Source organism: Parasteatoda tepidariorum, chromosome 5 (genome assembly GCF_982258835.1).
Source record: "Parasteatoda tepidariorum strain Cologne lab strain chromosome 5, Ptep-v5.0, whole genome shotgun sequence".
Taxonomy (NCBI): domain Eukaryota; kingdom Metazoa; phylum Arthropoda; class Arachnida; order Araneae; family Theridiidae; genus Parasteatoda; species Parasteatoda tepidariorum.
This window is the reverse complement of record NC_141759.1, coordinates 91,289,058-91,302,196: the sequence shown is the minus strand read 5'-3', so window position 1 is coordinate 91,302,196 and position 13,139 is coordinate 91,289,058. Positions and strand designations below refer to the sequence as shown.

General features: G+C 34.8%; 1 protein-coding gene across 1 annotated transcript in view; it reads left to right on the top strand.

Annotated features, from left to right (window-relative positions):
* LOC122272131 (uncharacterized) overlaps nt 1-13,139 on the top strand; it is a 59,178-nt gene that overhangs the window by 32,117 nt on the left and 13,922 nt on the right. The window contains exons 14-17 of the mRNA XM_087162907.1: nt 1,065-1,121; nt 2,715-2,909; nt 7,157-9,172; nt 10,724-11,452. Coding sequence (XP_087019033.1) covers nt 1,065-1,121; nt 2,715-2,909; nt 7,157-9,172; nt 10,724-11,452 — 2,997 coding nt within the window. The remainder of the gene's footprint in view (nt 1-1,064; nt 1,122-2,714; nt 2,910-7,156; nt 9,173-10,723; nt 11,453-13,139) is intronic.

The window sequence follows — 13,139 nt, the reverse complement described above, 5'->3', positions numbered from 1 at the left end:
TTTGAACACATATGAATGCCAACACCCAAATTAATAACTTAAAGCAAAGAGTTTAATTAAAATTAATATCTTAAGAAGGTGATAATTTATTTAAACTTTGGTATTGTAACTGGATACATTTTATTTAGTTTGTATGCCAATTTTCAAGAGGAATAAACTCATTTCACATTGGTAACTTACATTGCATGCATGCCAGTAACTTACGTTACACATATTGAATGGGGCACAAAACAATAAATAAGTAATATTTGAAAAGAAAATTATTGCTGCTTATTTCGTGTTAGCCTCTAGGGAAGAAAAAATATTATTCTTACTTTTGTATCTCTTGTTCTTTTTTACACACAAAAACTTTTCCTAGTTTTCGGTAACTTACGTTACATGCATTAATGTTTAGTTGAAATTTATATAATTAAGTGAATTTAACAACAAAAACTTATTTTAACACTGCACAATATTTCTATTAAGTGTAATAAACAATATTTATTCTTTGGAACATTTTGAAATTAAAATAATGTTAACTTGCTGATTTTCAAAAACTGACCATGTTCTTCACCCAAATCAGAATAAGTAAATGCCAATGTTCAATGGGTTACCAACACTAAAAAACTAAATTCTCAAAAAAAATAATTATAAATTATCAAACTTCAAACCTTTCTAATTCAGAAAACATCTAAAATGATAACATTATTCTTATTTGAATTTTCCAATGCTTTTCCCCTTTTTCATGGAATTGCCCTGCTTTATTTCAATTTCAAATGCAGGTTTCTTTTTTAATTTCGAGATATATTTCGCGTTAAATGTTTTTTTTAACGAAATATTTGTAATTTAGAAGTCTATTTAAATTAACCTTCGCCTTTAATTTTTCGCCCTAAATTGCTCTGTGCGAGGCGCGTGACGTTCAGGGGAGCCTAAATTACCGTTTAGGAAATTCATAATTCACACATAAATATTCCACACATAAGTAGGTTATTAATCTTTTATGAAATAAATTAATGATCTGCATTACTTTTATGAAATTTTTACTAGTGGTACTGCTACAGAAATATTTCTTTTTCTTTTTTTAGCATTTGGAGCAAATGTAGGATTAATGGGTGGTGACTTAGGAGAAGGACTTAAATTAGGTGGGTACAATTTATAATTTAATATATATATATATATATATATATATATATATATATATATATATATATATATATGATTAAAACAACCTCAAAAACTCAAGGAAACACTGAAATGTAAATGAAATAAAAAGATACGATGAAAGGATGGATTGAACTGAGAAGAATGGCAGCTTCGACAGGGGGACCATGCTATGCTGTCAGTGCAGAAGCAGTTTCTGCAGACTGGTAGCAAATGCCAAAACCTGGCTTAAGTTTCTGACTGTTAAACGAAAAGGAAATAAGTAACATGCCAGATGAAGCCTATGCATTGAAGCAAAAAAAAAAAAAGTCCAACTAGAAGTATATATATGTAACAGGCGGGAAACTCGATCTTTCAGAAGTCGATAGTTACAGGTTCGACAAGTGACTAAGGTTATAAGATTCACAGTTGTATGTATAAGAATCAAAAGTAAAAGATCTCCGTTACTCAGTTCTTCTGCAAGGTATTGATTTTCAGACTTAAATGCCCACTTCCTATATTATAATTATAACCGAATAATTGACTCAATTTTTAGTTTACGACTAAGTTCAACTTCGTAGTCTTGTAGTTTTAAACCCAATCTAGAAGACCAGAAACGTGAGACATTCGCCTTCTTGGAGGACTTTTTTGATAGAACTAACCCGCATTTGCGATACATGGAGAAGGAAACCACGAAACTCTCCCACTATTAGCCTGACGGCAAGAGGACTCTAATCCGTGATCCGTCTACCTCTGAGAATATTTTACATCAGCACTGTGGTCGGAGGGAGCCGGGTGTGGAATTCGTATCGACCAGCCATCTCTGGGATTCAATCCCGGTTCACCTCATAGTGCTCTATCCCCTTTGCAACCACGGCTCCACCCATATCCTATATTATATTTTTTATAACCGTCGTTGAACAGCCAACCCAATTTTTAGTTTGCGACTACTCTTTTAGTTTACGACTAAGTTCAATTCCTTAGCCTTGCAATTTTAAACTCAATCCAGAAGTGCAGAAAACTCCTGGATCAACTTCTGGTAGAAATTTGCCTTCGTAGAGGACTTTTTGATGGAATTAACCCGTATTTGCGTTACATGGAACAGAAAACCATGAAAATCTCTTATGGTTAGCTTGACGACAAGGAGACTCTAACCCATGATAGGATGCTAGGCGAATACTATATATCGTAGGCTAACTAAAAAGACTGAAACTTTGTAAATATCACTTAAGCAATACAATCAGGAAAGCTCTCAGAACTTTCTAGCCAGAATGACTTCTTTTGTTTTCTGTCTGATATTTTTAGGCTTATTGCAATCAACCTAATTGTCTTGAGGCTAATTAGGAAATCTGCGAAGAATTATTTAATCATGCTGAATATAACCCTTTGAAAAAAATCAGAATAACTTAGCAATGAATGGTATATTTTCTAATTAGCTTTTTAGGTGTGTAAGTTCATTATCTTTTCCCTAAAATACGTCAGATTAATTAGTAAATACTAGATATTCTGCTATGGTATGGGTTATAAATTATCTGTTTTGATTTTACATTTCGTCATAAAATTTAATCTTTGCATTTTGGTTAATCTGCGTTCAGGTGAATCTGGTATAAATCTTACATTTGGTGGAGGAGGATCACTCGGTATGGGCGGCGCACCAGATGGTGAAATGGGAATAGGACTTGATGCAGGAGGTGAAGTTGAAGCAGGCTTGGATCTTGGTGCTGGAGTCGACGGCTCTGTCGGACTTGGTGCTGGAGTCGACGGTTCCGTCGGACTTGGAATAGATGCTGGTAATGGTGTTTTGATACAAAATTCAGTTAAGTTATGTATGCAACAAGTACGCATGTTTTCCACAGTAGTTTTTTAAACATTTGACGGAACAAACTTGGTAATGGAATTAAGAACTTCAATAACCGTGTACAGTCACTGGCCAAACTATTACACGCGCTATAAGATTCTGCGTAAAATCTTAATTATCAGATGATACTATACAGCTTTATTGGTTTTAGACGGCTGAAACCGGTTTGTACTTGTTTACGTTCGTATGTTAATTAGTTAAAATAAACGATATATAATATAAATTCAACAATTGGATAAATTAGACGATATATTATATAAATATAGAATATTTATTATATCTGGTTTAATATTACTATATTATAATAATGGACCAAATTATTTGAAGCACTATAGTTTTTTAATAATTACATGTTTTGCATGAGTTAATATGCAATACTTTTAAATTTAAACATACATGCAATGGGTTTTTATGCGGGAGATTTTTATGTATTTCCTATTTGTATTTATTTTTAACATATTGCATTAAAATGTTTACCAATTGATACACGAACTTAAAAAGTGCAAACCGGTTTCAACCGCGTAACGATATGGCTGTATAGCATCCCCTGATAATTGAGATTTCAGATAATCTTTTAGTGCTTCCAATAATTTGACCAGGGACTGTATATCCATCAGAAAGAGTATGCAATACTCTGAAGAAGACCTTAACCTTCTTTGAGGTTATGCAATACTGGTTCAGTTACTTTTATCGAAAAAACTAACTGCAACAGTTGTTTTTTATAATTGATCCACCATTTAAGGAATTAAGATATGTAAACTGTCAAGTTGAGATTAATAATAGTTTCCAAAGAAATTGAGCTTATTTAACCAAATTATTTTGATTCTATTCATAGATAAATTCAAAATTATTTAAAACTTGCTGAATGTAAGTTTTTTGCCCGAGTTGAAAAAAAACAAGCAGTATAGCATAAATAACTTGGTTTTAATTTAAACTTCACCTTAAAATTTAAAAAAAAATCACTTACCAACACAATTAAAAATGATTAAATAATCCCAATTCGTATTATTTTTTGTTGACTTTCTCTGTATTTTTACGTAATTAGATTAAAACGTCATTGCATTTTTAGAAGCATCACGTTATAACAGTTTCAGAAGCTCTGCACATCAAAATAACTTTCCTTAATATGATTCAACTTCAAAAATGATAAGGCGAAAAGCTGCCAGTCAAAATTTGTTTCGATCAAACAATGTTTCCAACGAAATAGAATTTTAGAACAGTGGCACCCAAATTGTGTGCCGTTACTTTGCGTTGCCGTAGAGTGAGATGAGGGGTGCCATTAGGTGTGCAAAACTCAAAATCTAAAACACTACCTGGCCAAGCTCTGTGGCATATATCAATACGATATAAGCCTCTCTTTTGCATTGATGACAGCCAGTAAGCATTTGAGCAGATTATTTAAGAGTTTTCGACTGGTGGATATAGGAATTATCTTCCAGCAGGGCTTTTACCCGTCCCCGAGGACGGCTTGTCCAACAATGTACCCTTCCTCCTATGAAACTAACCCGTCGCTTCTAAATAAATAAAAATATAATTTTCTCTTATTTATTACAAACATTTATATAAATTGCACAATGAATTAGTCGTTACTAGGATTACAAATACTAGGATTACATTATACAGTAATAAAAGAAATACTAGGTTACTAATAGTAAAACGTAGTATTTCTATTATGAAATAACTTATTTCTTTGATGAAATAATTTAAATAACATAGGTTAAGTTATCTGTCAATTATCTTGTCAATTTATCCGATGGTACTGCGTTTTAAAAAAAAATCAAATCTGACGTTCGCCAGTTCCACAATCAAGCCAATGATTTGCGGAGGTTTCTGCACAGAAATCTGAAAGAGGTTTTCCATTTAGGTAGATATTCTTAAATAATTCCAGGCATAAATGCGTTTAACACTTCTTATTTAAGACCAGTAAGTAATGTGTTTTTCTTGTAAGTTCATTGCTGAAAAGGCCTTTCAACCGCTGCAGTACTCCCAGACAGAGAAAACATCAATTCCACCATGCGCAGTATGTTGCTGTATTTCGAGATTAGAGGGTCATTTTAGAAGTAAGGAGCTAGACTCTTGTATGATAACAAAAATTGAAAATGTATCACGAACATTAACGGGAAAATGGCCGTCCGCGCGGACGCTGGATTCGAGAAATTTGTTGTCCGCGGGGAATTTTTGACCGCCGAGGACGGGCGTACGGGCGGTTTTTCGAGCCCTGTCTTCCAGGCATACATCACTGCTAAAGGGTTATTCTTACTGCATGCGCTTCACGCACTTCCGATCACCGTTGAGGGAGAATGAAAGTCTAATTGGTGAAAAATAATTTCCCGCAAATAACCAACTAGGTAATTTATTTCTCTCTGTCATGATAGGAATGGCCCTTGAAGTAAGTAATGGCAGTGAGGATGGTCGATTTGGCTGGTTACGTAATCTACGTTTTATTTCCTTACGCTTTAGAGCTGAGCCTATGGAAGGCCAATCCAATTTTTGTCATACTATAGCTGCGCAAGTCTTGATGAAACAGCTAATATGATGGGGAAAAATGCGCCTACCCTGAAATATTGCCATAAAGTTAAGTACATTGTAAACCTTCTTAGTGTATATTAACACCAAAATGCTGTTTTGAAACGACAAAAGTAGAGTTAAGGCGTAATAAAACACCAAGGTTAGTTTTAGATGTAAACACCGCAATTGTCCGTTGTATTTCTTTCAGCGTAAAAAAGTTGCTGCTATTTTTGGTGTTAAGTAACACTAAAACTTTGTAAAACAAAGCATGGTTATACCATATAATTCATAAAAAAGACAGAAAAAATGTTTTTACAATACAATTTGCAACAAGAACTATTAATTTAGAATACATACACGCAAGGATTCCAGAAATAAAAATAATTTGTCAACTTTACGCACATCACAAATAGAACATTTGGACAATTTGAATTAGGCTTAATAGAACAAAAGGATGTAATTATATATTTTTACTTCAACGATGATACTCGAAAACGGGCATTTTTGAAGTACCGTATATTCCGGCGCATAACGCGCCCCGGAGTATAACGCGCACCCGTAATTTCTAATTACTTTTTTTAAATTTTAAAATATACTCTTCGTATAACGCGCACGAAAATTTGGATTGTACATGTGCAATATCTCGTCTTTCAAGATCGTAAATAAAAAGTATTTTTCCCTATCTTTTGCAAAAGTAAAAGAACTGAATTTGACATGTATGTGAGGGTTGAATTGAAGGAGCAATAATGTGATTCTGGATGGACAAAAATGGTGTTAAATTGTGGGTAAAAAACATCTGGCAAATCCGTCCTGGTTGCGTTAGAAAACCACAAAGCCTTTTAGAGTGGGACATGTTTAGGTCCCACCTTACAGATAATCCAAAATATTTTTTTTAATTATAATACAAAAAAATTTTAATAATTGTAATTGATAGTGGAAGACGAATATAATGAACTATTTATGTAATAACGAAAATAGATGAAGTATATAGGTGAAGGTATGTTATTTCTTTAAAATAAAAGTATTTTTCTATATTTAAATTTTTTTAATCCATAATTTTTTATATTCGGCGTATACCGCGCACCCGTAGATTCCAATGTTATTTTTTGTATTAAAAGTGCACGTTATACGGTAAGTAACACAATGCATTCATTCATTTGTGACTAGAATTTGTTTTCCTGTATTGGTGTAATGCAAATTAAGTTAGTTCAAAATATTCTATTTTCCACTGCTAACCAGTATTACTGACACATAATGTAGTTTTTTAATTTTAGTTTTAAAAAAAAGTCATATCGGTTCTGTTTTGTGTTTAGAAGCCTTTTTTTGTATTTGGCATTATGTTAATCATTTTATCTTAATTAATGAGTCAAACTGAGAATTTAAATTATTGTTTCCAACTTCGTAAATCTCGAAAACCAAAATATGTTCTGTTCTAATATTGGCTTTTCATTTTTCGCAGCATCAAACAGATATTGAAAATTATTTCTGGATGATATGAGTATGACGTAGAATATTAAAAATGGATGAAATGCCTCATCTTCTACATCATTTTCAAATTTTATTGAACTATAATTTATAAAAGTCATAATAAGAATGGCAATCAGTATTTGAAGTTAAAAGAAAAAGTAACTAACTTTATCAAAAAGCATATAATAATTATTAATTTTATAGGTGCTCATATTGGTGGAGAAATTGACATGAGTGGAGAAGGATCAGTTGAAGTTGGCGCAGATGAAATTGGGGTCAATCTAGAATTGCCAGATGGTTTGGGTGCAGGAGGAGTTGACTTGAATATGGGAAATGAATTTGAGGTCGAATTAGGTGGTGGTTTAGGTGATTTAGCAGTTGATTTTAATGGAGAAGGTGGAGGTGAATTGGCTGGTGGTTTAAGTGATTTTGATTTTGATTTTGGTGGAGGAGGAGCAGTTGATTTGGGCGCAGAAGGGATTGGTGGTTTTGGTGACTTAGCAGTTGATATTAATGGAGAAGGTGGATTTGGTTTTGGTGAGGAATTATCTGGTGGCTTAGGGGATTTAGCTATTGATTTTGGTGGAGTAGGTGGTTTGGATGCAGAATTGGGAGGTAATTTTGGAGATTTAGAAGTTGGTATTAATGGAGACATTGGAGGTGAATTAGCAGGTGGTTTAGGAGATTTTGGTATTGATTTTGGTGGAGGAGAAGCAGTTGATTTGGGCGCAGGAGGGATCGGCGGTTATGGTGACTTAGACGTTGATATTAATGGAGACATTGGAGGTGAATTAGCAGGTGGTTTAGGAGATTTCGGTATTGATTTTGGTGGAGGAGGAGCAGTTGATTTGGGTGCAGGAGGGATCGGTGGTTATGGTGACTTAGCCGTTGATATTAATGGAGACATTGGAGGTGAATTAGCAGGTGGTTTAGGAGATTTTGGTATTGATTTTGGTGGAGGAGGAGCAGTTGATTTGGGCGCAGAAAGGATCGGTGGTTTGGGTGACTTAGGAGTTGATATTAATGGAGAAGGTGGGTTTGGCTCTGGTGAGGAATTAGCTGGTGGTTTAGGGGATTTAGCTATTGATTTTGGTGGAGGAGAAGCAGTTGATTTGGGCTCAGAAGGGATAGGTGGTTTGGGTGACTTAGCAGTCGATATTAATGGAGAAGGTGGATTTGGTTTTGGTGAGGAATTAACTGGTGGGATAGGAGATTTGGCAATTGATTTTGGTGGAGGTGACGCAGTTGACTTGGGCACAGAAGGGATCGGTGGTTTGGGTGACTTAGCAGTTGATATTAATGGAGAAGGTGGACTTGGCGTTGGCGAGAAATTAGGAGGTAGTTTGGGTGAGTTAGATCTTGATTTGAAGGGAGGAGTGGGACATTTAGGTGAAGACGCGAATGACTTCGAAGACAAATTAGCAATTGATATTAATGGAGAGGAAAGTTTTGATGTAGGTCTCAACGTTGATTCCGGGCTAGAGGGAATAGACAGTTTTGGTACAGACGGAATAAATGATTTTGGTGAAGGTGGAGGTGATAGTTCTGGTACAGAAGTAAGTGATGGTTTGGAGATCGGAGGAAAGTTTGATTTGGGTGTAGGACAACCAGCGGTAGATTTGGGGGGAAAGGGAATTGATGGTTTTGATACGGAAAGAGGTGATTTTGGTGTAGGAGATGCAGATAGATTGGAAGAAGGAGGTGGTTTGAAAGGTGATTTTCAAGGAGGAAATGATTTAGGCGTAGAGGAAACAGTTGATTTAGGGACAGATGATTTTAATTCAGAAATAGCAAGTGATATTGATATAGGAGGAGCAGTTGATTTGGGAGAAGCAAACAAAATTGATGAGGGAGGAGATGATAATATTGGTGGTGAAGGAACAGGTGATTTAGATAACGAAAGAACAGGGGGTGTAGATGGTTTAGGAGAAGGAGACATAGGTGTTTCTGATGAAGGAGAAGTTGATTGTGGAGAAGAAGTGGTTCTTGATTTTGGTGAAGGAGGAGCAGATGATGAGGGTGAAGGAAAAAATGATTTTGGTGCAGAAGATGTAGGTGTTTTGGGGGAAGAAAAATTTGATAGCGTGGATGCAGGAGGTGGTATTGCTGAGGGAGCAAAACCTGGTAAGATTGAACCAGGATTGGATGATTTTGGTGCTCTTGAAGGAGGTACTACTAAATCAGGAGGAAAAGATTATCAGAAACCAGAATTAAGTTTTGGTAAATACTATTTCTTAAACTTTTTTTCCATTTTTTGTTTTTATTTTGTTTTAAAAAAAGAATACATATATATTATCGGTAAAGTAGGATATCTGGTATACTTTACAATTACCACAAGCCACCTGCCACATGCTAAGTCAACAAAAAAGTAGCAATTTAAAATTAAATCAACAATTAGTCGTTAAATGTTTAAAGTGTATCAGAAAGAGACTCTGAATAACAGAATTTTCATTAAGATGTCCAACGTCTCCATTCAAAATATTGATCCTTCAGAATCCATCAATTTATGGTGGAAAGATTCATGTAGAAGGGGAGTTCCTTAACAATTGGTTCGGGGATGCCATGTAAAAGCGGAGTTCCTTTACAATTGATTCGGGGATGCCATGTAGAAGGGGAGTTTATTTACAATTGGTGTACAATGTAGATGGGGAGTTCCTTTACAATTGGTTCGGGGATACAATGTAGAAGGGGAGTTTCTTTACAATTGGTTCGGGGGTACAATGTAGAAGGGGAATTCCTTACAAAGTTGTAATATATACATTAAATATATTTTGCCTTCCCAAATACTTTTAAACAAAGCTCTTTAAAGTCAGTAAGCCTAAAAAAATATCGCACATGTATATTATTTTTATTGCTGAATTTACTTTTTATAGACGTAGACAATTTCTGGTATGAATTTTTTTTAAAAACATAATTTAATCTAAAAGAATAAGTTTCAAAAATGTGGTTATTAAATGAAAATGACCAATCGATATCAGTCACCGACTCATTAGGTTTGACAAAAAAAGTAGCCACAAAGTTACTAGTCTATCGGTCATTGGCTACTAAGTAAAAATTTAAATTTTTAGGTCTACTACTTGGCCCTATAATGAACTTAAGAATTTTTTTCTATGGCTATTGACCAGAAAAATATTAAATAATTAAATTCTCCCATTGCTTAAGTATTGTATACAATGCTAAATGAGAAAATGGCAAATTATGAAATATGTTTACTTTTAATTACAAGGTATTCAATTAATATGTATTAATTCAAAGTGACTTTTTGTTTTCCCTGATAGTATTCTTTATTTTTTTCCTTTCATACGAGAGTAAATTTTTTTATAATCGCTGTGCATCATTTATAATATTTTGATTAACCGAAATAATAGCCTGGTAGAGATGTGTTACTCATTATCTGGTGTACACTTGCTCGGTATTCACTACAAATATGAATTTTTCTTAAGTTTGCGATCAAATGCACGGCATTCCGTACAGTTCTGGATACTATTAATAGTATATCATGAATAATAAACAAATAAGTCAACTAAGCTGATATTAGTGTCACAAAATAAATTGGTTTTTCGAATAAAGAAAACTTCTTTTTTCTTTGGTCATCAACGCAGTAGTTTTATAAAACAAAATTAAGAGAAAAATAATAAAGTGGTACTTCTTTCTTATGTGGTTTGAGAAACCAAACTATCAAATTTTGCCAAAAGAGTACTTATTTTCTACTTAAGTGCATGCATTACTCAGTTAAAGACGCTGCTTATTCACACTGTGTTTATTCTATAGGTGTTGGTCCAGAAGTTCGTCCTGGTCGCGGTGGTCATCCTGATCAGGGTGGGTCTCCTGGTCATGGCGGTCCTGGTCCCGATGATCCAACTCGTCAAGGTGGTCTTCCTTATCATGACAGTCCTCTTGGTTACGGTGGTCTTCCTGATCATGACAGTTCTCTTGGTCACGGTGATCCACCTCGTCAAGGTGGTCTTCCTGATGATCATGACAGCCCTCTTGGTTACGGTGGTCTTCCTGATCATGACAGTCCTCTTGGTTACGGTGGTCATCCTCATCATGACAATCCTCTTGGTCACGGTGGTCCTCCTGATCACGGTAGTTCTCCTGGTCACGGTGGTCCTCTTGATCACGGTATTCCTTCTGGTCACGATGTTCTTCCTGATCATAGTGGCCCTATTAGTCCCGATGGTTCTCATGACAATCGTGGTTCTATTAGTCCCGATGGTTCTCATGACAATCGCGGTCCTATTAGTCCCGATGGTTCTCATGACAATCGTGGTCCTATTATTCCCGATGGTTCTCATGACCATGGTGGTCCTCATGGTCCTGACATAGGTCTCTACATAAAAGGAATCTATGTTCCAAGTTTTCCGTACCCTCTTCACAATCTCTATGGTCCAGGTCGTTTCTTTCCTCCAGATGGTCTCTTTGCTCCAGGTAGTCTCCGTAGTCTAGGCGATCTCTTTGGTCCAACTGGGTTTTACGGTCCTGGTGGTCAAGGTGAAGGTAAATGTAATTTTATCATTATTATTTTTTCGTTAATGGCGGACAATTGGATCTATTTCCCATTGGCCTCAGAAATGCCAGAATTGCTACTCGCTTATCGTTACCCAGTTAGCAGCTATGGCTAAGCCACGGCGGTGGAGTAGCGTCACCCACGTCATACAACCACAAACCCGTTTATATGGCTGGTTATTTTCACGCAATCACTCAGAAGAAAGGACATAGAACAGAGAGAGAGAAAGAAACATCCCTTCCCTGATAGGGATTCAAACCCCCAACTATCGGCTCTGCAATCAGGCACGCTAGCCACTCGGCTACCTGGTCGGCATTTTATCATTATAATATGACTGATTTCATGAATTCGAGATGTTGTTATTTATAATAATATTCATTTAATTTTTATATGGTTTTAGTTATAATATTAGTTGCAACCGTGGAGTATTTGATTTATTTGAACGTGTTCGCGTTGCGCACAAGCTACGTATTAGAAACCGTGATATGCAAGTTGCATTCCTAAGTAAAATTATCGCTCTGTAAAATAATCGCTGGAAGGAAAAAAATAATATTTATTTTCTTTGAAATCAGAAATCGTAGAAATTAACAACTCATTTAATTGACCTTAATATTGAGGTATATAATAATCAATGCTGTCGTATCTGTGTTTTTCCTGATACCGAAACTTTTATTACGAAAAAACTTGCTTAAACTGAATCCTCATTTTATTTTCGTCGCATAAATAATTTATTTTCTATTACCCTGATCATTAATATGAGATTAGTCATTCGAAAGCATTTTGTTTAGCTTATCTTATTTATTTAATTTTTTTTTGTTCGCAATTTAACGGTTTTTCATCTTCAAAGTAAAAATCTTAATGTATTAGAATGTTGGTGTTTAGATATTTTATGATGTTTCAAATATAAAGTTGATTTAGAACTTTTTGAAAACGAAAATCTCAAAAAAATATTCTGAGTCTTTAATAAGTTGTTTTTTTATTGCGAATGTCTTATTTGAATAGTGGGTATACCCCAGTTTTGTTCATTTTAATATACAGAGCGTAATAGTCCAAATATTACACTTTTCATTATTTTGTCTGACTTAGACCGCTTTTTCCGCACAAGACGTGATACCGGCATAACGGGCTCGTTTATCTTCCGGCAATACATGCTCCAGTAAAATACATTGCAGAAGCAGAAGCTCTTTTCTACTAGTCGGTCTTAGCATTTGTGTCGGCTCAGACATAATGTCGTTTATGGAAACGACATGTCGGACACATCCCCTTAAATAGTACTGACATTTTTTCCCATTGCATTTGCTTTTACTCATTTGTCTAAGCGTTTTTACAACAATTTTGGAACTGGTTATAACTGGCACTGATTTATTAGTAGAATAGTAATAAATCAGTGCCAGTTATAATCAGTGTCAAAATTGTTGTAAGAACGCTCTGCTGCAAACGATAAAATAGTATTTTAATGTTTTTCTACATATAAACTAAGAGGCAGAGAGATTACCATGAGTAAAAACTTCTACTAGTAAAGTTCTAAGTAAAACTAACCTCATCATTTAAACGATTATTCTCATTTTATAAATATAGATGACACCACTACTAGTTTTCGTGTGTTCAACAAAATAAAGATTAAATAGTTTGCTTTGATGAATTGTTAATAAATTTTTTTTAGATTTTCAACTTCCT